The 27,098-nt window shown below is 59.3% G+C and overlaps 1 protein-coding gene across 8 annotated transcripts; it reads right to left on the bottom strand.

The window, feature by feature from the left end:
* Positions 1–855: 855 nt before the first annotated feature.
* Positions 856–24,951, bottom strand: ALS2CL (ALS2 C-terminal like). 8 transcript variants are annotated; one of them, XM_039477468.2, is made up of 27 exons: positions 24,876–24,951; positions 24,126–24,250; positions 20,609–20,735; positions 19,369–19,567; positions 18,894–18,959; positions 18,214–18,379; positions 17,577–17,708; positions 16,786–16,905; positions 15,271–15,329; positions 15,064–15,130; positions 14,428–14,624; positions 13,338–13,403; positions 12,859–12,957; positions 12,605–12,766; positions 11,794–11,905; positions 10,616–10,693; positions 9,677–9,807; positions 8,267–8,440; positions 8,056–8,152; positions 7,661–7,818; positions 7,010–7,078; positions 5,976–6,149; positions 4,748–4,790; positions 3,584–3,645; positions 3,329–3,478; positions 2,922–3,018; positions 856–2,589 (listed from the first exon to the last, which is right to left on the bottom strand). In XM_039477468.2, the coding sequence occupies exons 3-27, from the start codon at positions 20,709–20,711 to the stop codon at positions 2,509–2,511; spliced, it is 2,862 nt and encodes a 953-aa protein (XP_039333402.2). In that variant the 5' UTR covers positions 20,712–20,735; positions 24,126–24,250; positions 24,876–24,951; the 3' UTR covers positions 856–2,508. The 8 variants fall into 8 exon arrangements, 7 of the variants coding, with proteins under 7 accessions (XP_039333402.2, XP_010335308.3, XP_010335307.3 ...); XM_010337006.3 differs by lacking the exon at positions 24,876–24,951 and adding an exon at positions 24,561–24,704; XM_010337005.3 differs by lacking the exon at positions 24,876–24,951 and adding an exon at positions 24,431–24,554.
* Positions 24,952–27,098: the final 2,147 nt, after the last annotated feature.

Here is a 27,098-nt window from a genome sequence, read left to right as displayed (position 1 = left end):
TGTTCATCTACTAGTAATGAGAGGGTCCCGGTCTGGAAAGGGGCTATGAAGAGAGGAGGCATCTTCCTAGGATAACAGGGGCCTCATATGAGCTAGACCTGAAGGATGGCTCAGCCTGGGACCTAGTGGGACTGGAGGAGGGCATTTCTGCGGGAAGAGCAATGAGTGAGATGGGCAGCAGCCAGAGGGCAGGGCAGGACGAGGCAGCAGGTATGGTCAGCTGGCAGATGTGAAATGCCATTTGGGATTGATTAGGAAGAATCTTACCATTTCCTCAAGATCATGGCTGAAGAGAGAATCCTCATCCTGGGGAAGGAGGTGGGAACTGGATTGGCGAGGGCCCCGAGCTGGGCCCTGACAGGCTGCTCTGAATATCGGTGGGATCACTGAGGCGCTGGGGTCCCTGCTGGCCAATCCTGCCATGCAGAGACTGGGCACCAGCGTGCTCTCTGGGCAGCCAGGGGCTCCTGCGGCAGCTGGGAGCGTGGACTGGGCAGGTCTTCGTACACAAAGCACTCACTGCAGCAGTCAGGCTCATTACAGGAGGGACTCCTGCCTGCCTGCTCTGTGGATTTTGCTGTAAGGGTCTGATACAGCCCTGGCTGCCCTTGGACTCTTCCAGGACTCTTTTAAAACACTGCAGCCCCTAAGGCTCTGTCCAGAGGCTCTTATTTATTTACTTATTATTTGTTTCTTTCTTTTTTTTTTTTTTTTTTGAGGGAGAGTCTCATTTTGCCACCCAGGACTGAGTGCAGTGGTGCGATCCTAGCACTGCGTCCTTGACCTTCCAGGCTCTGACCGTCCCACCTGCACCTCCTGAGTAGCTGTGACTACAGGCACACACCACCACACCCAGCTAATCACTTGCTTTTATTTTACTTTATTTTATTTTTGTACAGACAGGGTCTCACTATGTTGCCCAGGCTGGTCTTGAATGCTCAGGTTGCAGAAATCTTCCTGCCTCAGCCTCCCAAAGTGAGCCACTGTGCACAGCCAGAGGCTCCAGTTTCACTGGCTGGGTGAGGCCCAGTGAGAGGGTGGACAGAGGGTCTTGTGGAATCTGAACTGCAGCGATGGTTCGCAAATCCCCAAGGAGGCAGGGAAGTGTGAGGGGGTCCCGGCAGCATTGCCTGAACTCGGGGCCCTCTGCCCTGAGGCTACTGCTGGGGATTCAGGTGGGACTGGGCTTTCCAGAGCCTTCCTCAGCCCACCCCTCATAGGCTGAAGTCAGGACTTCATTTGGGAGAGCCACGCCCAGAACCAGGAGCCTGACTTGCTCAGCAAGAGTGGGACCAGGAGCGATCCGTCTCAGCAGGAGTGGGCCCAGGAGCGATCCACCTCTTCTCCAGGGCTGCACCCTGCACAAACCCACCCTCCCCCTACGCTTTGCCTTGGACCCTTTCAGAACACATCACACTGCCTGTCATCATGCATCTCCCGTTAGGGCAGAGGGAGACCCTGCAGGTCACCCGGCCCAAGCCCCTCAGTATGGGGAAAAGAAACTGAGGCCCAGCAGAAATGAAGCTGCCCCAAGACTCAGCTCCTGCCTCTCTTGGTCCCACGCTAGAACCACTGTTTAAATAAAGTCCTCCCTTCCCAAAGCTACCCCTGCTCCCCAACGCCAGCAGGGTCTCACATCCAAGGGGCTTACTGGTTGGGGCCCAGGCAGTCGTCATGTGCCCCTGTTGTCCCCCGTCAGGCAGGCTCACAGACGCCACAGGCATGTGACTCATAGGCCACTTGGAGCCTGCTGGCAGTAAGGCTTCATTCCCGCCCCCACCCCAGCTTGCTCCAGCGCCATTGATGTCATGGGTACGTGGTCCACAGTTGACGGACCTGCAGGCCCACCCTGTTGACTGCATACCCAGCGAGGCTTAGGGCCTGCCAGAGGTCACCCAGCAGGCTGAGGTGGAGTAGGAGCTTTTGGCCCAGGACGGAGCTGGGAAGGAGGCAGGTCCCCCAGGAGACCACCTGAAGGAAAAGGGCCAGATAAACAGTGGTAGGTAGGAGGCTCTGCAGCTCACAGCCTTCCGACCAGGAGTGGAGAAACAGGTAAGAGACCAACAGTGACCTGAGAATTTCAGTACAGCCCAACAGGCTAAAGTCAGCCTTCTGAAAGGACGCTGGAATTCAGCAAGGTGGGTGGAAGGTCCTTTACAGCCTACTCACTCCCATTGTACAGATGGCAGCACTAAGGCTCCGTAACTTGGGAGAAAGGCTCAGGCTAAGAGAAGCCAGGAGCTCCTCACGCCCAGCCTGTGAGCTGCTGCAGATTAAGGGGTCATTGGAGATTGGCGAGTGGCCAAGAGAAATCCACCAGGTCCAGGGCCACGTCCATCACCCCTCACTCTCATGCCAGGCAGGGCAGCAGCATCTTCCTGTGCAAAACAAATGCTCGTCTCCTCCAAGAGCTGCCTCCAAGGGCCTGTCCTGCCCTTTGCCTTGGGTGATGAGGGACAGGCCGGCAGTGCCCTGCTCAGCTCTGCAGTCTGTCCAGGAGAGGCCAAGCTACCAGAACTCCCTGGAGTGCCAGTGGCCGGGTGAGCGGCACAGCCTCATGTCTTCTTTCTGGATGTGCTCGTAACAGGACTGGCAGGAGAGAGGCAAGGCTGGGCCAGCTGGCCTGCCTCATCCCAACCACAGGCACAGGATCTAGGGCCTGACAGCTGTGTGCACCCACCTCCCAACCCAGAGGAGGCGTGTCCCCAACTCAGCCCTCAGCCACAGTCTGCAAGCAAAATGGGGCCCTCCCTCTCCCACTGTGTTTGGGGATGCAGCCTGTAGCAGTCACGCCCCCAGGGTCCCCAGGGCTGGGATGTTCCGTGGGACCCTTTCCTGGCTCCTTTAACAAGAGCAGGATCAGGGACGCTTTGACGACCCATTCCCACAGAGTCACACAGGCGCTGTGAATTTGACCTCACCTCCAGGGCCGTGAGCAGGAAGTCATACAGGCCTCCTGTGTGGATGGGGTCCATCATGTCACGGATCAGGTGGATCTCAGCTCCCAGGTGCTGAATTCTGAAGAACACCGTGCCGCCAAGAGTGAGGGAGACAGAGAGAAGAGGGCTGTCATGGACAGGCAGCTGGGGAAGGATCCCTGGCCTGGATGGCTAGACACCTGGGGTGTGGCCCTCACTCTGCCTCTAGCACCCCAGTACCCTAGCTGGGACCCTCCCTTTTCTGAGCCTTGGCTTCCGCATCTGCACTGAGAAAAGCTGCATTCATAAATGCTGGGATTCAGAAGTGTCAGGAGATATCGTGGTGGGGTCCGGCTGGGCCCCTGCCCCTGCCCTGCCCTGCATCCCCAGCTCCCGCCTGTCCACCTCACCGGGCGCGCGACACCACATAGATGAGCAGCGGCAGCAGGTCGTCCATGGGCAGCTTGTACTCCCGGCCCAGCACCCGCGACACGGTGCCCTCAATCTCCCCGTACGTCCGCTCCAGCACCTCCAGCTTCTCCCGTGGATCCACTGTGGTCCTGCAGAGGGTAGCTGGCTCCAGGGCAAGGCCCTTGGTTCTGTCCCAACCAGGAGTCCCCCACACTCTGCCTCCGGACCCCCACCCCACTACGGCACACACTCACATGATCTTCTGCAGGCACTCGGTGGCTGACAGGAAGCACTTGTCCCTGACCAGGGAGTACCTCTGCATGGTGGAGGGAGTGGGCTGGATGAGGCCATGGCCCCCCAGCTCTGACATCCCCTCCTTCCCAGGGCGGGGCCTCAGTCCCTTGCCACCCTCCCCATTTCCACTGCCGGCTTCAGTGCAGCCCCACCCTGCGGGCTGGGTGAGCCAGGGCAAACACAGCTCCACTGTGGGCCTCGGTTTGTGCAACCATAAAGCGGGGTGAATGGTCTCCAGGAGGTTGGGAGGTTCTGGATGATAAGAAGCTAATAATCATAACAGATACTGGCCACCAGGTGCCACCCAGTTCTGAGTGCCTACATCAATGGCTCTGCAACCCAGGGGCTTGTTGAAACACAGGTTCCTGGGCCACTCCCTGGGTTTCTGACTCGGTAGGTCTGGGGTGGGTCCAAGAATCTGCCTTTCCAACAGGTTCCCAGATGATGCTGATGCCAGTCTGGCAGGCACATTTTGAGAACAGCTGCCTCGTGCCCACTTCACCCTCACAACAACTTTGAGGGGGTTCCGGCCAAGCACAGTGGCTCATGCCTGTAATCCCAGCACTTTGGGAGGCCAAAGTGGGCGGATCATCTGAAATCAGGAGTTCGAGACCAGCCTGGCCAACATGGAGAAACCCCATCTCTACCAAAAATACAAAAATTAGCCGAGCATGGTGGCAGGCACCTGTATTCCCAGCTACTCAGGAGGTTGAGGCAGGAGAATCGCTTGAACCCAGGAAGCGGAGGTTGCAGTGAGCCCAGATCGTGTCACTGCACTCTAACCTGGGCAACAAAGTGAGACTTTTCTCTAAAAATAAATAAATAAATAAAATCAGAATGTTGAGGCGGTTCTAGCGTTGGCTCCCTTTAACTGATGAGGAGCTGGGGCGTCGTGCTCGAGCCTCTTGCACACGGTCACATGGCCAGATAAGAGCCTGGTGCTTAGAGGCCAACAGGTTACCTCCACCACTCCGGGAAGTCAGAATGACGGTGTCTCCTCCCAACCCACCCTGCCCCTCCCCAGCTCCCCTGCAGCCTCCACCCAGCAACCGTGAGGCAAAGTGCTCCTCAAAGCTAGCAGGACCTCTGGGGGCCCTGGTTCGGGGCTCAGGCCTCCCTCTCACCTGATTGCTTGTCAGCCTCAGGTCCTTGAGTGGCCACAAGTGCCTGAAATCGAAAAAGTGAGACAGGAGGCTTTGCCTGGACAAGGGGCAGGGTCTGAGGTCAGAGGGCAAATTCCCTGTGCCACTGTGTCCCCCGGCAGAGCTGGGTCCTGGAGAGGGGAAGGAGATCGGCCCAGGGCACAGGGAGGATGGAGGATTCCTGGAGAAGGCAGCGCTCCGGAAGCTCCAGGGAGGCGAGGGCTTGTACGAGCCGGGTCATGGTGGCTGCCAGAGAGGGAGGGCTGAGAGACGGCAGTCCGTCCTGGAGGCTCTGGTGAGCCGGCACAGGGCCGTGAGCAGGGGGTGCAGCCCTCACGCAGCAGAGCTGGGGGCTGTGGCGGGGATGCAGCACTGAGGCAGCGGGGGAGGCAGGGCACACTTGGGAAGCATTGGCAGCCAAGTCTCCAGGCCAGTGGCTGGTCACATGCAGGACACATTCACCAAGATAGAGGAAGAAACAGGGATTTGCAGGGTGAGTGGGAAGCACCATCCCTGGGCAGCAAGGGAGGCCAGGATGTGGGAGCAGAGAGGTTGCCCATGCCCTCAGCTGGGGACAGTGGGGACACTTGTGGCATCAATGGATAGATGGGACGCTGAGGAGACAGGACATTTTGGAGACTGAGGGTGGAAGGGGGGCTCTGGGGTGTGGTCAACACCTCCTGACTTGTACCCAGAACAGTCTTTGGTTTCCCCGAGGGACCTCCTCTCCTCTCCTCTCAGCCCAAGTGCCCAGAGAGGTGGGCACTTGCCCCAGCCTCAGTAGTGGATATTCAGGCAGGCCCGGTCAATCACGGCTGGCATTCAGGGATGGGCTCAAGACCCAAGCAGAGCCAGTAAGGGACTTCAGGGACTCTGTGGGAGCTGTGGGAAGGCAAGGCCAGCTCCTGTGGGGACGCCAAGAGTGGAGCTGATAGGGTATGAACCTGGGGCGGTTGGTGCTTATGGTGTTTGTCACCACAAGGGGGAAACTGAGAAGGACCAACAGAGAGAAATAGAAGGTGCTTCCCTCTGTCATTCCGTTGAGCACCTAGATCCAGCCACACCTGAATGCATAAGCTTAGAACTTGGTGGGTGCACGAGCCAATCAACCCCAGCCCCACCTTTTGGCTGAAAACAGTCTGAGTTGAGTTTGTGTCATCTGCTACACTAGAGTCCTAGCTAACACGGCACCAGGGAAGGGAAGGCTTACTTCTGCACATCCAGGAACTCAAGCAGTTGGGTGTCAGGGAAGAGGCTCAGGTTGGCGATGCCCTGGCTGTAGAAGCTGTCCTCCCGCTCATGAAGCAGCAGGTAGAGTGTGAAGAGCTCTGAATAGAAGCTGGGCAGCATGAGGGGCAGCACCAATCCATGCACCTGGAGGTCCCTGAGGGGGAGACCGGAACAGGTTGGGATGAGCAAGGTGGGGTCTGGGATCACTACTTGGCGTCACCTCTCAAAGAGTTCCCAGTCCCACAACACTGTCCCGGCCTCCAGCCTCCTCCTCCGCAGAAAACCTTTTCCAAGCCTGTTCCCAGACATTATTTTCCCAATTCAATTCATAACCTCATTCCCTCCTTTGACTTGGACAACCAAGATGGCAGGAGGGGTGGGAGTGTGATCCCCATTTGACTGAAAACAAAACCAGGGCCCCAGGTGGACCAGTAGCTTGCATGCAAGCCCTCAGCAGCCGTTCCAGGCTCATTCAGTTCCACCTCCTGGTTTGCTATGCTTCCTAGGACTCCAGGGGAAGTTCTCCCTAACGTCTAACCCCATTTTCCTTGCCTCCTGCAATGCAGTGACCGAAAGGTCTTTTTGATCAGGAACATCTCCAGGTCTGGAATCCAAGGATAGATTGTAAGGTATGCTCCAGGGACTGGGGGAGACAGATTTAATGACCCACCTGACTCCTGTCTGACCTCAGGCTCATCCCTGCCAGCCCTCGGTTTCCCTATCTGTGTGCAGGGAAAGGAGGGTGCCTCGGGGAGCTACCCACCCTCTGCATGGGAAAGATGAGATTGGGATCATACATCTAGAACAAAGATGCATTCAGTGGCCCCTCCCTGGTTCCTCACAGAACAAAGGTCATGGGTCATTCTAATCCACAAATGATGTGCAATGCTTGGTCAATAGCATGAATGCCCAGCACTTCCCCAGAAGCACCTCCTTTCCCGAGGGAGGGCTCAGGGCCAGGTGCATGACGCCTCCCTGGACACGGCAGACCCCAGGGAGGCCTGGGCCGGTCACCTTGTCTCTGCGTCTTCATCCTCCTCCAGGGTCTGGCCCTTGCGCTGTAAGGCAACTCGCAGGAGACCCCTGTGAGCCAATGAGAGAGAAATGGTGTGGCTGCCACCTCCCGCAGAACAGGAGCTCTAGAGCCGGTCAGCAAAGACAAGAGCAGGCAGCCTCTCAGAACCGTGGGCATGGCCTGCTGGCTTCCTCCTCTCAAACCACAGCAGTTAGAAGGCTGGAGCTCCAGGATGTCAGCCTGAGAATCTTGGAGCCCCCGCAGCAGCACTACAGCATCTAAGGCTTCTATGTGCAATGTTTGATGGGGTCACAGCTCAGCTTGGGACTGCAGATGTGTTCCGCGTCCAGGGTCAAGCTCAGCCTACAGTGGGGTAAGAGTGCCCCTGGGTCAGAGTCAGCCCAGTGCCTGGCTGGGACGTGGGCTCTAGCTGAGGGCTGCAGCTGGCCCTTGCTCTCACCTCCCCACCCTGCAACCCCTCTGTTCAGCAGCTGCGCACTGACCAAGCCTCTGGTTCGTTGTTGAATCAGACCTGGGGTAGAGACACTGACATTCCTTCCAGGTGCAAGGCAGAACGGATGCCTGGAAAGGGCAACGCCACTCCCCTGGTGTCACAGAGCAGTGGCTGTCCCAGGTGCCACCAAGCTCACCTGTAGGCGGCCCAGAGTTCCTGTGCGTGCTGCTTCACCTCCTCCTGGGCCAGCTCCTGCAGGTGCTTGTTGGCCCCGACACCTGCGTAGGTGGCCTGGAAGGTCAGCATCAGTGTCCGGAGCAGCTTTCCCAGGGGGTGCAGTGAGTTGCTCAGAGCCTGGGCCAGTGCATAGGGAACCGAGAGAGACTCAGCCCTGGGATTTGGAGCACAGCACGCCCACACCACCGCCCAGCACTTCTCCCATCCCATATACAGGAACAGAGGCCCTCTGAGGACAAGGGGCCCACAGACCTGTCCCCTTACAGTCAGCACCCTGCTATGAAAACTAGGAGCCATTCCCCACCACTGGCAGTGAGAATGTCACCCCCTTGGCCACCCCGGCAGGGCTCTCACCTTCCTGAGGTACGGCTGCAGGGCCTTGGACTCCCGGTGCTGCAGCAGCTCCTCCAGGATGTCTTCCATACTGCCTGCACTGTCCTCGGGGTGGGCCCTGGGCACCACAAAGAGCGTCCCTCACCCACGCCTGGGCGCGGGCCCCTCCTCCCAGGAAGCCTTCCTCCCTGGCCCACCCTGACCTGTGCGTGTGCGCACAGCCGGGCCTCACCTCTCGCAGCAAAGGTAATCCTGAGACTTGCGCAGCTTCCTGGAGCTCTGCACGTGGAAGCCCAGCAGGGCCTCCTGCAGGTCGCCAGGGCAGCCAGCACACACAAAGTCCCGGAAGGGGTTGTAGACTCCCTGCCAGCGGCTTTCCACGGGGAAGGCACCCACGCCCAGCTGCCTGTGATGGGGGTGGAGGGTGGGTGACGGGGCAGGGAGAGATGGAGCTGCGGCAGGCAGGACTCTGCCCAGGCCCTTGGGGGTACCAGCCTGGCCCAGGATCAAGCCCCAAGAAGGGTGGATGGATCGAACCATGCAGAGGTGGCTGACCTCCACAGCTCCAGGAGAAAGAGCAGCACAGAAAGGGACAGACAGAATCTACCCTGCGGTGAGAAGAGAGACAGAAGCACACGGAATCCTGGAAAGATGGAGACAGAAAGGTGTGCAGATCTGGAGGCCAACCCAGAGAGTGGGTCGTGGCCCAAGAGAGACCAGTGCCCAACGTCTGGGATTCCCCTCCAGAACATCCTGCTCTGCCCTCCCCGACAGCCAGTGCAATGCTTCCTACGGTTGATTCCACCTTGGCCAACAGGCCGGGGCCTGGCTACGCGTGTCTAATGGAGCCCTGCACTCCAGTCTCCTGCTCGTAGGCTACCCCATACCTGCAGCTTACATCCACACCCAGGCTGGAGCCTGCCCCTGGGGACTGCCGTCCATTCCCTGTCCACTCCTGCTGTCAGGGAGAAGCAGCATGCTGGGACGGTGGGCCAAGTAGTCAACTGTACTCCCTCCCTACATCTGAAATGCTGCCGGGGACCACTTCCCATTAGAACTGCCACCGACACAGATTCCTTCCTCTGAGCAATACTAAGTCTTCTTCAACAGAGGCAGCAAGAGCAACAGTTTTGCAAGGAGAAACGCTGTCCCCACGGGAAAAGAAGTTTATCCCCCTCTCAAATAATCCTTGATAATGACTCTGATTCAACTTAGCAAGTTTCCTTCTTTACCTTGGCTGCCAGGAAACTCAGCCAGGCTAAATGATCAGTCGTAAATGCTGTAGGGCCCATCTGCCTATCCCTTCCTTTTAAGGTTAACACATCCTCTTATTTTTTATTTTTTTTCCTGTGCATTTAGTTTGTAAAATGTATCGTATATTTTTGAGACAAAAAAAAAAATGCAAGATCTAAGCAAAGCTTACAAATAGTATTTTTCTCCAGTTTTGTAGTGGCCAGCATCATATCCACGTAGCCCCTGATTGCAAGAGTCTCTGACTGGAGTTGTGCACCCTGTGTTCTCTGAACTCTCTAGAGTGCCAATGAGAGATGCGAAAAATCCCCTCTGAGGAGACCTGAGTCCTTGCAGGGGAAACACAGACACATTCTCAGATAGGCCCAGAGCCAGGGGGCCAGGCACTCACCTCTTGCAGGTGCTGCTCGGGTCTGGTGGGAGGGCGGCCGTGTCCAGCACGCCCTGTGTGTACAGTCCTCTTCCTGTACCGCTGCCAAACGAGCCCTCCAGGGTGAAACCATTGGGGAAGGTGACCTTGCCCTGGGAGCCAGCAGAGGAAGCAGGGATGTCTGTCTGCCCCGATACCCTTCCAGCCAATTGTGACAGGTCGCATGCCTGTCTGTCACTGTCACAGAGGCTAAGGACTGACGAGTGGGCTTCCTGCCATCCATTCAAGCTACCCCACCCTGAGGGGCTCATAACCCCCTACCAACAGCTGTGCCGTGTCCCAGGGGCTCGCTGGCCTCTGAGCTGGGAAGAGGAGGGAGATGGAGAAGGAACACAAGCAAGAGTGGGGAGATCACCACTGAGGGGCTGGGGGTGGGGTAAGCTCAGGGACAGGCAAAGCGGGGCCTTGCTGCCTGGGGCTGTCCCATTCATAGCAACCCAGTCTCCAGCCCTTCACTCCAGTCATTACAAAACCAAAACAGCGCCTACGTTTCTAAAGGCCGCGGACACATTGCCTTTTGCTGAGTCCTCTCAGGGAGGCACGGGCTGAAGGCCAGCGCCTCCAGAGACAGCTGCTCAAGGCACTGGTGCTGTGGAGGACATGTATTCTGAACTAGAAGGGTATGGGGAACACAGCCAGGAGATCACTCGCACCCTCTAGACAGCAGGCAAGACCACCAGTGCCCCCCCCCAACTTCACTCCAGCATCAATCCTAACCCCGTGACAGGGAGAGTCGTGCGCACCCCTTGGCTGCACTGGAGGTGGGACAGGCCCTCCCTACCTGCTCCCGCATCTGTCTGTGTCCCCAGCCCTGAGTCCAAGCAGGGAGATTACAGACCCCAGCCAAGGCCTCAGCGGGGTACAGAGCCAAGGCCTCGGTGGGGCCTCGGAAGTCCTCACCTTCCCCACGAGGGTCAGGTCCCTGCTGAAGGTGCCCTCATACAGGGAGTCGTCTTCAGAGAGGAGGATGCCTGCGCCCTTGGGGAGAAGACAGGGAGGGTAGAAGTGGTGGGTTAGGAAGAGCCCAGAAACTCGGGGTGGGGAGAGATGGCAAATAAAAAAAGGAGGTGTGCCCTGACACCTGGGGAGAGGGGCTCTAGGCTTCATCACTCCCCACAGGACTGTGCCTAAGTGCGACTCTAACCTTTGGCCTGCTGAGCACCAGCCCCGAGGACCCCATCACTGGGTTTCCCAAATGATACCCTCTCACCTGCTCCTCACCTCAGCAGCATCTCCAGGAAGCGCTTAAGAGCTCAAGAAATGTGTGGCTTTCTCTGAACCAGCCCTGCTTCCCTGCTTGTCACTGGCCCTGGGGACCGCAGAGTTAACCAGACTCCCTTGCCCCATGGGCTGCTAGGAAGCTCAGAGCCAAAAGGGATACTATTAATGCTCAGCTTAGTTCCGATTCTATTTTGTGTACTTATTCTTGCCTTTTCTTCCTCTTTCCTCGAAGGCCTCCTTCAATCCTTTCCAGGATGAGGCAGAACATAAACAAACCGACAAACCATAATAGCAAGAACAGCTATCAGGCCAGAGCCCCACACTCCCCAAGCACCTGGCAGGGTACGAGTGAGGCAAACGTGGGAGTCCCAGACTCGGCAAACCAGGGTGTGAGTGTCAGCTCTGCCACTCAGTGAAGGTGACACAGAGCAGGTCCTCTGATCCCTCTGAGCCTCTCGTTTGTCATTCACTAGGGACACACTGGGGATAACAGTGTCATCAACCTGCAGGGCTCTTGGGAGGATCCCACAAGATCAGGGTGGGAGCTTAGCCCAACGCCGGGTCTCCAGTTAGGGCTCTACAAATGTCAGCTAACGCATCATCATGAGTACACGCCCTGTTCTCACTAGTTCACTGAGTCTGCGGTATTCTTAACCTGAGTTGCTGATGGGGAAACCAAGGTCGGGCAGAGCAGGGACTGGCCAGGGCCAGGGGTGGTGGGTGGTAGAGCTGGGTCCTGCCCACCCAGTTACACAGCCCCCTTTCCCATCCCTCCCTGAAAGGCCTTAACTCAGCCTCAGGGCCCCCAGCGGGAGTAGGGTGCAAGGAGAGGGTAGCCCAGGACACACTCCACTCACCACGGTCTTGTCCGCCTGGAAGGTGCCCTGGTAGCAGACACCTGCCTGGGTGACCATGACCCCCGGACCGTGGCGCTGACCAGCCTGCCACATGCCAATGTAGCGCTCACCCCTGGAGGGAGAGGGATGCGGCCGGAGTTGGATCAGACTAATTCCTAGGCACCTCCTGGGTGCTCTGCTGGCACAGGGCGTCAGGGAGTGCAGATAAGGGACAGTGACATCACCTGAATCCACTCAACAGACACAGGGCCAGAGAGATCAGACCCCCAAGGAGACCAGAGGGTGGAGGAGGGAGGGAGGCAGTCTAGGAAGGGGATCCGGGAGGTTTCTCCGTGGAGGTGGCAGGAAGGACAGGTGGAATAGGGGCGTGTGCAGAGCCATGGAGGTAGGAGCATGCGATAGATACGTGGGGACTTCAGTGGTCCAGAAAGGCTGTAGGGGTGCACAGGAGGCAGCTGGGGTGAGGTCAGAGAAGCAGGCGAGGCCATGATTGCCCGGCCAACAACCCAGGGCTTTATCACACGGCCCAGAGACCCGGCAGGCGCTGCAGTTTTTAGATGCGACTGAGCAGGGATCAGAAATACCTCTCCAACACCATGAGGAGGGGTGGGGGGTGGGAGTGACCTTGCAGTCAAGGTGACCAGGTCTCCCGCAGCCTGAGCCTCTGTGGCAACTGAGGGACTGGAGGGAAAGTGAGGGGCTTAAGAGAGACACAGTGGGGGACAAACAGGAGCTTGTGTCCCGTGGCAATCTGGTCTGTGAGGTTCCTGTCCGCCCTTCCGTCCTGGGAGTGTGGCTGTGGGGCACTCACCTGTCACCGTCCTCCTCAACGCCATAGCCACTCTTCTGGCCCCTCTCCCAGTGGCCCGTGTATCTGAAGGGCTTGGGAGCCTGTGGGCCACTCTCAAGGACCCCAAAGCCGTGCCGCAGGCCCTCCTGGAAGTAGCCCTTGTACACCTCGTCGGAGCTGTACCTGGGGAGGGTCATAAACAGCCAGCCCTGCCTCATGGAGCTCAGCCCAGAGAATGGGCTCTTCCCATAAGCCCCTCAGCCAGGGCCACTTACTCACAGATGCCGTAGCCACACATAACGCCGTCTCGCCAGTGACACTTGTAACAGTCGAACCTGTCCTCCGAGGCCTGGGGCAGCAGGCGGATGCCGAAGCTGACAGTGTGGTTGTGGGGGTGGGGATCAGCCCTGACCTGAGACGCCAGTCACACCGGCTCCAGGCCACCCAGGAGTATCCCTGCCTTCCTGTTCTTCAAAGGGCCCCTCTCGGGACCCCCTCCCTCCAGGCTGTCCCCATGCACCCTGAGCACCTTTTGGCCTGTACCACTCCCTCTGTGACCTCAAGCTGAGACGGGCCCCCCTATTCTTGGCCTTGGTTCCCCTTTTGTACAGTGAGGGGGACTGGACCAGATTGTCTCTAAGTTCCTGCTTGAGGGTTGGCAATTCAGGAAGGGGCCCGCTGGTGACCACAGCAGGGGAGGAAAGCACTCCCTGCCCACCACATGCCCCGCAGCAGCAGCCCCAGCCAGCCTCACCCGTGCTCCAGGCCCTGGCAGAAATTCCCCGCGTGATTCCGCCCATCTGGCCATTTCAGGGTTCCCCTGGAACACAGCGGAGGTTCACAGGCCTCAGGCCCTCCCACCCCTCGGCAGCCTCAGCCGCAGACTTTCTCAGATGCCCTTCCTTCCTCTTCCCTTGAACTGGACTCTGCACCCACCCAGTCCTCTTGTCTGAGCTCCAAACACCCCCTCAAAAAGCCCCTTTAGCCCTTTTCTACTCCTGGCCCCACTGTACCTGCAGCCTCACGGGGCACACTCACCACATCCCATAAGGAAAGCCCTGGAGACATCTAGGTTCTCTTTTTCCCTTGACCAACGGGAAGCTCAGACCTAAGCATCAAGCTCAAGTTTAATGCTAGTCAGTGGGGTTTCTACCATCCTCCTCCCCACTTCTGTGTTTTTTCTGTCCTTTTGGTCCTAAGTCTCCTCAAGCCCTTTCTGGAAGGAGGCAGCGTATTAGAACCTAGCGGAGGTGCTTGAGACTGTGGCCTTGTGAGTCTCTTCTGCTCTGCAGGTCTGCCTTCCTAGCTGCGGCATGGGGTGGGGCCATGTGGTCTGTAAAGGCTTGCCTGTCTGTGGGGTCACACAGGCCTGTGATTGAGGCCACCTCACCCTTCACTTGCCCTGAGACCTTGGGCAGGCCATGTCCATCACTAGGCCTCAGTTTCTGTACCTACGAAATGGGTGAAAGCACTTACAGAGGGCCTTTATGAGAACTGACGGAGACTGAATGTGTGCAAACCATTTCACCACCAGCAGACAATGCATACAGACACAGAAGTGTCCTCCCACCCTCCAAAGAACAGAATGGCACCTGCAGGCTCCAAGGCCCACAGCCGGTGGCTGCCCCTTGTTCTCTAGTGTCACCATCAAGACTTTATTTGGCACAGACCACCTCTGGGCCAGGCCCAGTCCAAGAGGACTTAAGAGGGACTCTGAGAATTGACTGTCCACAGGGAGTAGCCGCTTCTGCTGCACGCGCTGAGACAATTCGGTTTGTGTGCTGCCGTCTGCCCCCAGGCCCCTGAGGAGCCCCACCTTGCCACCCAGAGCTCCCGCCACTCACTTGCCATGGGGCCGGCCCCTGCACCACTCGCCCTCGTAGGTGGCCTGGCAGAGCCGGCCCTCCGCACGGAAGGTATATGCTGCACAGCGGTGGGTGGGAGGCTCGGGGGGCTCCAGGCCAGCCCCCAGCACAGGGAAGTCCTTCTTCCCTCGCAGGGCTTGGCGAACGGCCTGGGTCACCTTCCACTGCCAGACCGCCTGGTAGGAGGGGAACCCGGGGAAGTGGGTCACTGCTGCTGGAGGCTTTCCCTCCAAGAAGCCTTCTGGCACAGCTCTAGGTGCCCCCCCTACTCCGTTCTGTCACCTGGGGGACCCTTCAACTGCTCCTTGCTGCTCTCTGGGGCCCTCCATCCAACCCGAGATCCTCCTCCGAAGTTTCAGGGCCTGCCCAGAGTTGGTCAAACAAGACCCCAGGGCAGGGATCGACACAGGACCCCATTCTGTCTTTGCGAAGAAAAGTACCCTGTTCTTCCTGGCATTCTAATGCCTGACCCGGATTTACTCTGACCCGGACCCCAGAGGCCTGCCAGCCGCTCGCCGCCACTCCCGCGGGACCCTGCAGGGTTGCATACTTCTGCCCTCTTCCTACCTGGTCCTGGGACCCTACTCCCGAAATTCGCAGCTCACCCACACGCACCTGGCCCTGGGAGTCCTTGGCACAGAAGGAGAGCTGTTCTTCTGGCGTGAGGAGGTGAAATGTGCACCTAGACAGACGGAGGCGACGAGTAGGCCCCAGCTCTGTCCAGGAGGGTGGAGGGGCCCAAGCCAGAGCCCCGGGTGTGGGCACGTTATCATTGGGGTAAAGGGAAGAAGGCCTGGGGCATCAGCCGAGGGCGTCACTCACCGTTCCTGCCCAGGATCCACCCACACCAGCCTCAGATCAAAGATGTGGACGTTGTGGCCCTAGAAGAGGATAGACACAGGCGTCATCAGAGCCCAGGCCAGGTGCTCACCCACTCTCTCGCCCAGGCTTGCCCCAAGCTCAACCCTGCTTGGCCACCGAGGCTACTCTGCCCAGCTTGTCCAGCACCGAGCCTCTCTCCCCTCTGGCCTGACCCCGCTGGAGGGAAGCTCCTCCATGTCTTTTCCAGTCCTGGGCCTGGCCAGGAACTCGACCAGCCTCCAGCGCCCTGTGGCCACGAGAGTGGTCTAGAAATGAAGCTGGGACTCAGTCAGCCTCTGCTGGAAACCTCTATGTCTCCGGCTGCCTGGGGGTTGAGACACTGCTGAGCCTAATGTTCACAACCTCACCGCCCACTCCGGGCTCCTGTGTCCCTAGCTCTCACCAGCTCCACAATCGCACCTTCCTGAGCTTGCCCCAACCTCTGCTCACTGTGAACCTTTGCTCATGCTGTTCCTGCCACCTGGAATGCCTTCCTGCTCTGAGGGCCAGAAAAAAAGCCCCTTCCTCGGGAAGATTTTGTGTAGCAACTTCCTGCCCGGCCCAGGCAGGCTGATCACTGCTCCATACCAGGAGGCGGAGGTGGGAGGCCCAGGCCTGAAGGGTGAGAAGGAGCTTGCCAACCATAGGCCATGGGCGAGAGACAGCCCAGCAGACATGACAGCAGGTGCAAAGATCCAGCGGCAGGAAAGGGCTAGCACAGGGAAAGGACAGTGGCTCATCGGTGTCCCCGGAGCAGAGCGTGAGGTCGGGAGTGGAGGGAAACTCAAACTAAATCAGAACCAACCCCAAAATCAGGCTTCAGGAGACCCTGGTGTAGGCTGGGCAGCAGCATACCTCAGGCCCCACCCACCCTGTCTGCAAGGGGGTTCCAGGCCAACCTTCTAAGGGGCAGAGAAGACAGTGCGGCTGACCTCACCAGGGCAACATGATTCCAGGGAGATGAACCCCAGCTGGTGACTGGCCATGCAACAGTTCCAACTTCCACAATGCTGAGAGCCCAGGCCCTGCTCCTGTGGGGTGCTTTTCTCTAGAGGCCTTCTCATGCAGCCCTCCTCAGTCACCCCTCAGTCACTCATGACTTCCTGTCTGGGGTTCCTCTCTCATTTGAGTACAAAGGGAACTAAGAGTTGTCAGGTGTCTGCTATAGAACACATTTACTCACAGTGATCCCCACTTTCCAGTTGGGAAAACTGAGGTGAAGACATTTAACCAAGGACACCAGCTGGGAGGGGCTGAAGCGGGGACCAACCTTGGACAGCCTTTTCCCCACAGCCCTTGCTCCTCTGGGGACAGCTCCAGCTGACCGCCCCTCCCCAGCACTCTGCCTTTCTGTCCGTGAACATCCCTCCAAGCCCATGTGCTCAGTCCCAGCAGCATGTCCCTTTCCTGCTCCTTTTCCAACCAGACCCCAGAACCCTACTGTGGCCCCAGACCTCGGGTCAGCCCCACCCCAACCTGCAGCAAAACGAGGACATCATCGAAGAGCAGCGCGCGCTCAGCCCGCAGGGGTGAGACCGTCACGGGCACGTCCTGGCTGTCCTGCAGGAGTCTGTGAGCAGGGGTGCAGAGGGCATCCTGGTGGGGCGAAGAGGACAGTACAAGGCTTAGGAACCTCTGGCCTGCAAGCTGCCAGCCACTCTGCCACCTCCCTCTGTACCCCAGACACCTCCCAGGGGCCTCCTCCAGTGGACCAGGTGTGCACCCCGGACCAGTGATGGACAGAAATGCACAGGTGATTCATCTCTGGCCTCTCGCAGCAGGGCAGCAAGTCTCTCTCGAAGCTTCAATGTCCTCTCCCACACCTGTGCCTCAGCCCAGCCATGCCCTGTCAGTCCTCTCCTGGGATTCAGCAACCCCACCTCCCTTCCACAGTCCACTCCTAATTCTCCACACCAGGTCCAAGCCTGGCACGCCCTCAGGGCACACGGGACTCTCCTCCCTGCAAGGACAGTCCACACCATGGTAGGCAGTGACGGAGGGTGTGATCAGTGACATCCTCAGGAGAGGGGTTGGGTTCTGCTGATTGCCTCTTCTCTAGGCCAGGTCAGGGCCTGGCTCAGAACATGCTCAGCAGACGGATAAGAATGGCTGGACAGAGGGACCTGACAGATACCTAGTTCAGCACCACTTCCGCTTCCATATGGGAAAACTGAGGCCCGGAGAATACAGCCAGCAGCTCAAGCCCCCCAACAGCTCCATGCCCAATGTGGAACCCCTCCCTAACTGCCCCTCGGGCCCCCGCTCACCCTCGGCCGGCCTCTCAGGGTGTGCCAGAGAGCCTGTGTGGCCGCAGCCTGGTCCAATGCCTGCTTCATGAAGGACTGCAGGTTCCCAAAGAGGGTGATTGCGTTCACCACCAGCTCCCGGGTTGGGTGACGCTGAAGAGGGACAGGGCAGCCAGTGAGCGGGGAGCTTGCTGGAATCTTCCCCCACCAGGAGGTAGCTCCGTAGCCCAATCCTGACCCCCGCTGGTCAGGAGGCCTGAATCTAGGCCAAACTTTGCCCTTTTCTCCCTGACGGCTCCTCTTCTGCTGGTGGGGCAGCGGGTAGAATATGAAGGTGCTTCCCCAGCTCAGCCTGGTGCTCACTCCCAGGACACAATTCCACCCCTGCTCTCTGGGTCTCTGCTGGCTCTACCATGGACAGGGCCACATGCCTCAGACACCTAAGGGCAGGGCAGTGCTGTCAGCCACTGATTCCCTAGGGCAGAACCATGTCTTTGGAACCCCTCCTCGGGGCTGGACCACGTCCCCTACGTCCCCTGGAAACCCCATGACAGGGCTATGATTCCCTCAATCCCCCGCCCCTGGTCTGTCTTGTACTCGGGTTCCTGAGTACAGGCTGAGCCCTGTCCCCCACACAGCTGCTGCCCCTTGTACCCACCTCCCCAATGGTGTCCCCGAGGCTCAGCAGGAGGAGCACGTACTGTTGCACATGATGGGCGAGCGGCTGGTGGAGGGCCTGGCTCAGCGATGCACCCACCGAGCCCTCTGAGCTCAGGCCTGACAGCAGCTGGCGCAGCGCCTTCCGTTGGCCCCGCCAATACTCGCTGCGCGTAGAGAGGGCCACACACCACCTTCACCCCCTCATCCATTCCTGCACCCACACCGCGGCCTCCCTGCCCTGGCGAATCCCCCCAGATCCCAGGGCCAGCCCCAGTCCCCAAACCTCGACCCTATCAGATCAATGCAGTGCCTGAGTTACCCTCACAGGTTCAGGAGGAGCATCTCAGGGTGTAAAGGGATCACTGATCACAGCCATCCACCCTGAAGGTGCCCCTCCTTCCCTGGCCCAAGGCCAGCCCAGCCAAAGGGGGTCTGGATTCTGTTCTTGGCCTCACTAGGCCTTTCACCCTTCTCTTCCCGTGTGGATCAGTGCAGACTTGTAGAGCCAGGAGTCCTCCAAGATGAGTCGTGGGCTGTGACACCATCATTCCTAGGTGCCCTTCCCTCCAGACTAGAGGGCCTAGACTCACCAGCTGCTCTGGGGATGGGGCTTCCCCGACCCCTCCCTCACTCAGGCACTCCTACCCGCCTCAGGGGCCTGCACGGCCCTGTGCTCACCCTCTCCTCCTTGCTGCCTTCTGGAAGGCCTGCACCACCATGCAGCTTGTGTAAGACTTGATATACCTGCAGGCAGCACAGAGGACACACTGCAAACCCAGTCCCCAGCCCCAGACCTAAGCTGCTGGTCCCTAGGGTCCCCAGATCCCACCCACTAAGCAGCTGCAGCCCTGAGGGTCCAGACAGTGGCCTGGCTCTGGGCACTGGCGACCTCAACTCCTGAGCCAACAAGACAATTCTAACATACAGTCTCTCTTCCCTGGGAGGCCCCAAGGCTCAGTCTGGAGAGTCTGAGCCAGCTGTCAGAACACCCAAGCCCAGGTGAGGTTGACCCCAGGTGAGCACCAACCTTGGACTGAGCCCAAACCTTTGCCTGAACCCTGACCCCTGGGAACCCCAACCCCAGCTGAACCTAAATGCCAGGTGGCACTCTGACCCCAGGGCTGAGCCCCAGCCCCCGCTCCAGGGGTCTTACTCCACGTGGGCCTGCAGGACACGGTCAGCATCTCGCAGCAGCAGGAGGGACTCCAGACCAGTGGAATTTGGGTGACGCAGCCTCTCCTGCAGTGAGTGCACACTTTCCTCCGTCACTTCCCAGAGCTGCTGGGAGCTCTTGTGCAACTGTTGCAGGAGCTGCAGGCACTCTCTGCCCCAGGGATCTGAGGGCTCTGGGGCTGGGGAAGGAGTATAGCCACACGGTGAGTGGGGTACATGGGCATCATCTCCCAGGGAGCATGCAGAGGCCCTGGGTGTTCACATGAGAGCCACCAGCACCGGCCAGCCCTGGATCTGTGGCAGAGTCCTGCACCCCTGGGATCCACAGGACAGAATTGGTGCACCCTAGAGCTGAGCAGGGGGAGGGCAGGCTCAAGCAGTGGGCAGCGCCCTCGAGGAGGAATAGAGGTATACATCTGCCTCCTCACCTTCCAGGGGTAACCCTGAGAACGTTAGGGAACTAAGTGCATACACAAACTCCCCCCCGGCCCTGGGCTTCCTCATCCTGGACTCCTCAGATCTGGAATGTGGAGTCACAGGGTCACACAGTCCTCTGCCATTTCACAGATGCACAGAGGCACCTGTCCAAGGTCTCACAAGCGAGACTTGAGCTGGAAGTGAAACCTACACATCCTGTGTTCCAGTCAGGGCTTTTCCTGGCACCACCAGGTGCCCTAGGTGGGAGCAGGATGAAAATTCAAGCAGAGGGCAGTCTCTAGTCTTTCACCCTGAGAGAGGAGGAATTCCATATCTGTGCACAGCCTGGTCTGGGCTACAGGTGGTTTCATGGCCTGGCCCCTCGGGGTGCCTTTCAGAAGGGAGTAGTCAGGCCGGGCATGGTGGCTCATGCCTATAATCCCAGCACTTTGAGAGGCTGAAGTGGGCAGATCACTTGGAGTCAGGAGTTCGAGACCAGCATGACCAAACAAGGTAAAACCCAGTGTCTACTAAATATATGAAAATTAGCCAAGCCTGGTGGCAGGTGCCTGTAATCCCAGCTACTTGGAAGGCTGAGGCACAGGAATCACTTGAACCTGGGAGGCAGAGGTTGCAGTGAGCCGAGATCGCACCACCTCCATCAGAAGATGCTGATACCAAGTGTCACCACTCCTATTTGGGGTTGAGAAAGCTGTGGCTCAGCGAGTCCAACAAGGTAGGACTCCTGTCCCTGGGATCATTCCTAGGTGCCCTTCCCTCCAGACTAGAGGGCCTAGACTCACCAGCTAGAAGCAGGGGCTTGAGGACAAGGCTGTTGACACGGGCAAGGGTGGCTGAGAAGACCTCCTCCAGCCGCAGCAGGGCTGCCTCCTCAGGGCTGCACATGACCCGGGTGCCGGACTCGGCCTCCTAGATAGGGCACAGGTTATAGATTAATAGCACGGGTGGGAGCAAGGCCAGTGCCCATCCTCTCAGGCTCAGTGCCCAGAAGCAAGGTCCGTGACCAGCCACATCAGAACCGAGCAGTGAGCCCAGATCGCCTCACAGGGGAGTTCCGGGACTGGCACTGGCCCCCGCCCTGCTCCCTGCCTGGGCCCAGCTGAAGGGTCCTTGAAGGAGAGAGAGGGCTCAGAGCTGCCAAGGGAAGCAACCCTTTCTTCCCCAAAGGGTAGCTATTCTTTAAGCCCAGTTTGGTCTGCTCATTCCTCTGCTCAAACACCCACCACGGATCCCAAGTGCCCAGGGTAGTGTTAGTGGTGCCCTGGTCTTAGCCCCCTTTTCCATTGAGTCTCCCTTCAGGAACTCTGCTGTCTCTGTAAACAGGGACATGCCGTCAGAGGAGTCCAGCCTTCCTGTCCTCAAGGCCATGGCTCGGGACTCCCTGTCACCCACGGGGCTGTGTAAGCAAGGAGAGGTTTGAGGGCATGGGGGAGCCTGGAGGCCTCCTGCTGGAGCCACAAAGGATGGGCAAGAAGTGAAGAGGAAGAGAGGATGCAGCATGCAAGGGAGAGAACTGTGAGAGTAAAGGCTCCTGGGTGTGAGAGCCCAGACCCCGAGGGCAGCCCAGCCAGCAGCACCCCGAAGGGCCACATCTTCTCTGTGCCTCAGCTGGCCATGGATAGCCATGGAGGACTTCAGGGCAAGGTAACGATGGGATCTGAAGTCAGATTTGGGGAGACGAATGTATGACAGCTGCAGAAGAGATGGTGCCGGGCAGTGAGAGAGAGTTTGATGTGGATGGGAGCATGGTTCCCCAGCCGGATGGAAGAATAGCTGACCACAACCATCCACCCTAAGGGGGGCCTGTTGGACGGGTGGAGGCCCTTGGGGTGGGTGTGTGGGCTTGAGCCTTGAGATTTCCTGTCCTGGCGTGAGGGACGTTCCAATCAGCAAGAATCACCTGGGAATGCAGTGCCCTGCCTGGAGGGAGGGGCGATGAGCGTCCTGGGCTCAGACCCACCCCCACAGCCAGGCTACAGCCTCTACTTCAACAAAGCCCTCCCCTACCAGACCCTGGTACCCTCACTTGGCAAAGTTCATCTGCCCAAATGGCCTGATCAGGTATCTGGGGCAGAGAGTTAGAGGGTCTTTTAGCCCAAGAACTGCAGACTGTCTCTCTCCTTGTCTCTGACACTCTGAGGCTTTGGAGTTAGCCAGCCTGGGTGGGGCAGGGGCCATAATCAGGGCAACCAATGATAAGCAGGTGACATAGACAGACCCAAAAGGGTGCATGGGAAGGGATCTCAGCCCTCCCCTCCCCACCCTGCCCCAAGGGTACCAGGGGGCATCCCAGGCCACTGTCAGAGCCTACAACTCCCAGGGAATTGGCTCTGGAATGGAGTGGGGCGGGCCCCTCAGAGCTCTGGCCAAGGGCCCGGGCCAGGCATTCCTGCCCCACCTTTCCTGCTACTGCTGCTTCAGGAGGGTGAGGCTACAGAGGGAGAGGCAGGAAGCGGAAGCCGCCTGACGCCCAGCTGCAGCCATCTTCGCCCTCTGTGGGCCCCTGAGGCAGCCCCAGGCCCCCAGGACACAGGGGACTCCAGGTCAGCTCAGGCAGACCAGGAGAGCCCAGCCAAGGGAATAGGAGTCCAGCCAGGGCCACCTACCTCACACCCATGTCTCCCGAAACTGCTGGAATGGAAAGGCCCTTTGGGGATGACCTTTCCAGTCTCAGCTGGCCATCAGCTGGGGTCTAAGCTGAGAGGTGAGGATATTCAAGGCTGGTTGGGGAGGTGGAGAAGGGGTAAGGCTAGGATGGGAGATGCAGACTGGGAACCAGTTCAGTGCAAGTTGGAAAGGTACTGCGGTGAATAACTCACCACTAGGAAGACTTGACCACCACCATCCCTCCACTCTTCTGGGGGCCAGCATCCCAACCCCAGCCGACACCACACCTTGGCAAGGAGCTCTCTGGCCCTGGAGATGCCTCTCCTCCTCAGGTTTCCTGTCCCTTGTCCCCACTGCCCAGTCTCAGCGGCTGCCCCAGGAGCAGCTTCTGACCACCCCCCGCCCCTCACCTGGCTGCTCAGCCCTGGCTCGGCCTCAGCTTATCCACAACCCTACTCCTCTCTGTACCTCAGCCATCCCTCTACAAAATGCGGGTTCAACCAGATCACAGCATTTTTTTTCTTTTTCTTTTTTTTTAAATTGGGTTGCGGGGGGTCTCACTATGTTGACCAGGCTGGTCTCGAACTCCTGGCCTCAAGTGATCCTCCCATCTTGGTGTCACAAACTGCTGGGATTACAGGCATGAGCCACTGCATTCAGCCAAAGCAGATCACAGCTTTTCAAACGAATTAAGTCTCCCCTCAAAAGGACAAACAGGTGGAATGGGGCTTCTCTGGGTGTAGGGAGCTGGTCCTTAGACTCCCCACCCCACAAAGCAGCCTATGACCACTGGGATCCAGACTCAAGTTGGCAACTGTTAATCTGGGGGATCTTCCACATCTGTGGCCCCAAAGGGATCTCTAACCCTGGGAAACTGAGTCCCCCCACCCAGAGGAATGGGCAGAAGTTAAGCATGGCTGGGAGGCAGTGGGTTGGCGTAAGACTGCAGTCGAAGCTGGGATTCGGGAGGGGCCCAGCTCTCAGGCTAGGGAGTTTGAAGCTTCATCCTCGAAGTGATGAGGAGAGTGTAAGTACAGGGGTGAGGCAGCATGAATGTGCATGAGTGTGCGTGAGTGTGCATGAGTGTGCATGTTTGCAGAGCAGGAGGAAGCAGGGTTGAACCTTAACATAACGGCCCCTCAAGAGTGGCCCCTCCCCAACCCCTGTCCCACCCTTAACCTTCCAGCTCCAGTCAAAGACACAGCTTCCTCACCCTCTCCCTCCCTCCAGTTCAAAGGTTCCTTAGTGGGAGGCTGTGCCCAATGTACAGATGGGGAAACTGAGGCCCAGGAACAATGGGAGGGCCCAGAGACACTATCTGTAGAACTTGTGCAGTGTTCAGACCTAGACCTCTGGCTCCAGCCCAGCAGGCTCTCCTGAGCTAAGTGGCTCAGAGAGGTTGGGCAACTCACCTGAGGCACACAGCAAGATCCTGGCAGGGCTGTCCTCAGACAGTCCTGATGCTCACATGGGGTGGGGCCGGGTGAGGACAGAACTGGCCAGTCACAGCGTGCCCAGGTGCGTCATTGGCCGCCCCTGTGGCGCTCTAACCAGTAGCCAGACCCAGTCTCTCCTCTGCATTCCTGGCCTCTGTCCACACTGGGTCCCTCCCAGGCAGGGTCACCGAGGCCTCCCCTATCCTCTCCCAGGCCTGGCTCCTCAGGCCCCTGACACACCCGTCATGACACTCACTCTGGTATTTCCTGGTCTGCAGAGGCAGGGAAGTTCTGCTTGCTGTGGAGGCTTTTTCCTGGGCTGCCCTGGAAGCCCCTTCGTTGTCTGGTGTCCAGTGGGGAACAGTAGAGAGACGCACTGCCCTAGGGAGGGGGCGCTGAGCTGTCACACCTGATCCCTCAGTCTCATGCTCGCCTCTCCCCGCACCACCCTTCCTTGGCCCCTCCCCTCCGTGGCTCCAAGCCTCTGGTCCTGGAATGAGCACCCCTCCTTGCTGTCGCTTATGTCCCAGCTTCCCTTCCTCTCCCTGCCCAGGCACACACTCAGTCGCTGGAGTTTCCCAGACCCGAGCTCCTGTTCCGGCCGCCAGGCATTTGCCATGCGGCTCCCATGCGAAAGGCCACCTCCTGGACTCCCGTGTCCTGCCCTTCCGCCCTAACCAGCCAGCGTCACCTCCTCCTGGCAGTCTCTCCTGCTGGCTGGGGCCCCGCGGCCCTGGCACCACGGCTCAGGTCGGGCTCCGGGAGCTGCCCCGAACTCGAGCCGGCGGGCAGCCAGGCGGGGAGGACGACGTTGTGAGCCCCGCGAGAGCCGAGGGGGGTCTTACGAGGGACTCGGACGGCCGGGGGTGACTGCCGCCGGGACCGAAGAGCGGGGCGGGGACTGCGGCTGCCGAGGGCGTGCGGAGGCGGGAGCCCCCATCTGGACCGGCTGAGCGTGGAGCGCAGAGACCCGCCCGCAGACGCGCGCCCTCCTTCGCGCCCTTACCTGAGCGCTGTGGTTGCCCCGCGCCAGGAGTGCCCGCGAGGCTCCTGGCTTGCACCCCCCGCTCCTGCCCCTGCCAGCCCCGCCCCCTCCGCCCCTCCCCGCCCCGCCCCGCCTCCGGGTGTTGCTCTGGAGTTACGGGGTGGCCACCGGCGGGCCACAGAGGAGGTGGCGCGCGGCATTGATCCTTCCCACCGCCCCTCGCCTCTCCTGAGGTCTCCCTCTGGCGTTCCCCTGGATACCGAGGCCCCTGGGACCCGGCGCCCGAGGCCGCCTTGCTGCCCCCTCCCCTCCCTTGCTGCGCAAGGGAGGGGGCGCTGAACTGTCACACCTCAGCCCTCAGTCTGCCTCAGTGCGGAGGCGGGAGCCCCCCACTGCTCTTCGAGCCTGCGGTGCAGCCCCGTGACCTCCCCAGTCTGCCCTGAGTCACAGAAGCTGGCACACACGGAGCGCTGTGTGGGTTCGTCGAACTTGGAATCGAGAGAGGGGTATCTTGAGGTGCCCTGCGGCCCCCTGGGCTGGGTGTCCATGGCCAGCTGCCCCTCCTGTGTGACACTGGGGAGGTTTCCTTCCCCTCCACCTCTCCTGAATCTCAACATGGCTCAGGAGAGCATGAAGCTGGCCAGGTGTGCTTTGTGCCAAGGCCTGAGACCTTGAAAAGGGTGGCTGAAGACTGGTCTGGGACAGACCCCAGGGAGCGGGAGGGAACTTGGTTCAAATCTGCAACAAGGAAGCCCCCTGCCAGCCACCTGATCCCCCTCTGGCCACCAGGCTAGTCACTCATTGCTCTCAATGGCACCCAGGTTCCAGTGAGGAGGAGGTTCAGGGTCCAAGGCAGCTGTGGAAGAGCAGAAAGGGCGACCCACCAGCCCCTACTCAGTCCTGAGGAGGTGGGAGGTATCCCCCACCCTGCTGGGCTGAAGGGACCTCCAGTGGAGGTAAACGGGGGGCCTGCAGCCCGCCAAGCTCATCCCTGTCTCCCTTGGGTTGTCGCCAGGTGGGAGCTTACCGTCTGCCAAGCTGCATGCCACCCTTAGGCTTGGAGGGTTTCCAGCCTGGGACCCTTGCCTGAGTAACTACAGGCCCCAGCGACCTCACCCTCTTGCCCCACATTGCTCTCCTCCTGGAGAGATCCTGCAGAGCCACTCCTCCCTGCTTCTCCATCCCTTCCCACACTGCCAAGACCCTGCCCTAGCTCTGGCCTCCCTTTTTCCAGCCTTGCTTTTTTGCACCCCCTGCTGCCTGAGGGGCTCCATTCCCAAAGACCCTGCTCCTCTGGGCCCCGCCTGCCAGAGGTGTTGCTGTGTTGGTGGGTGGGGGCTGCCTCAAAGGAGGTCTCTGGTGAAGTGTCCCTCTGGCCCTCTGGGAAAGCCTCCCCTCTCCATGTCCTTCACCCCCAGGCTCCGGACCTTGGCCCCCACCAGCCTTCACAGCCCTGATGGCCTGGGGAACTGTCTGCCGGGGCACATGGTCTCCCTGAGCCTACAGCACAGCCTGGCAGAGCCACTGCCCCAGCAGGTGGAATGAACTGACGCTTCAGGTTCTAAACAGGCCTCCAAGGTCTTCCCTGTGGGGATCCTGTGTGCCTGTGGGGCAATGGGAAGGCGCAGAACATTCTGGAAAGAGACTGGTATGCGGCCTTATGCTGCTTCCTCTTGCTGTGTGATCACAGGCAATGTGTGGCCTCTCTGTGCCTTAGCGTCCCTGCTGGTGAAATAGTCTTACCTGCACCTTCTTCTCGGGGTTATGTGGGACTCTGAGAGGAGGGGCACGGTAGGTTCAAGGGGCTCCTTCAGGGATGAGCATGGTTTAGCAGATCTATAGGTTCCCTAGAACATGGGTGTGGGCCACTAGGTATCCCTGGGGTTTGGGAGGGAGGCAAGGGCTAGAGAGTGGTCATGGCCTCAGGAGGAGCATGCGGCCTCACCGCTTGTGACAAACAGGGGCAGGTGAGGCAGGGCCCTGAGCAGGGCAGATCTGATCTTGTGCTAGGTGTCTCTGGGCTTCAGTTTCATCATCTGCACGTGTGGCTGAGGGAAGGCAGTGCTGCCGGGGCTCCAGCAGGATGGGAAGGGCTCCCACGGCTTCCTCCCTAGAGCCCAGACTTCCTGTCCAGCCACATCTAGGGGAATGGGAAGTCTGACTGAGCTCTGGGCGGCAGGCCAGTTCTTCCCCATTCCCTGGGTGACCTCATGGGCATGGCAAGCCTGGTTTTCCTATCTGCTA

The sequence above is a fragment of the Saimiri boliviensis genome, chromosome 8, assembly GCF_048565385.1.
Source record: "Saimiri boliviensis isolate mSaiBol1 chromosome 8, mSaiBol1.pri, whole genome shotgun sequence".
Classification (NCBI taxonomy): domain Eukaryota; kingdom Metazoa; phylum Chordata; class Mammalia; order Primates; family Cebidae; genus Saimiri; species Saimiri boliviensis.
The sequence above is the reverse complement of the archived record's forward strand: the minus strand, read 5'-3'. Positions and strand labels throughout refer to the sequence as shown.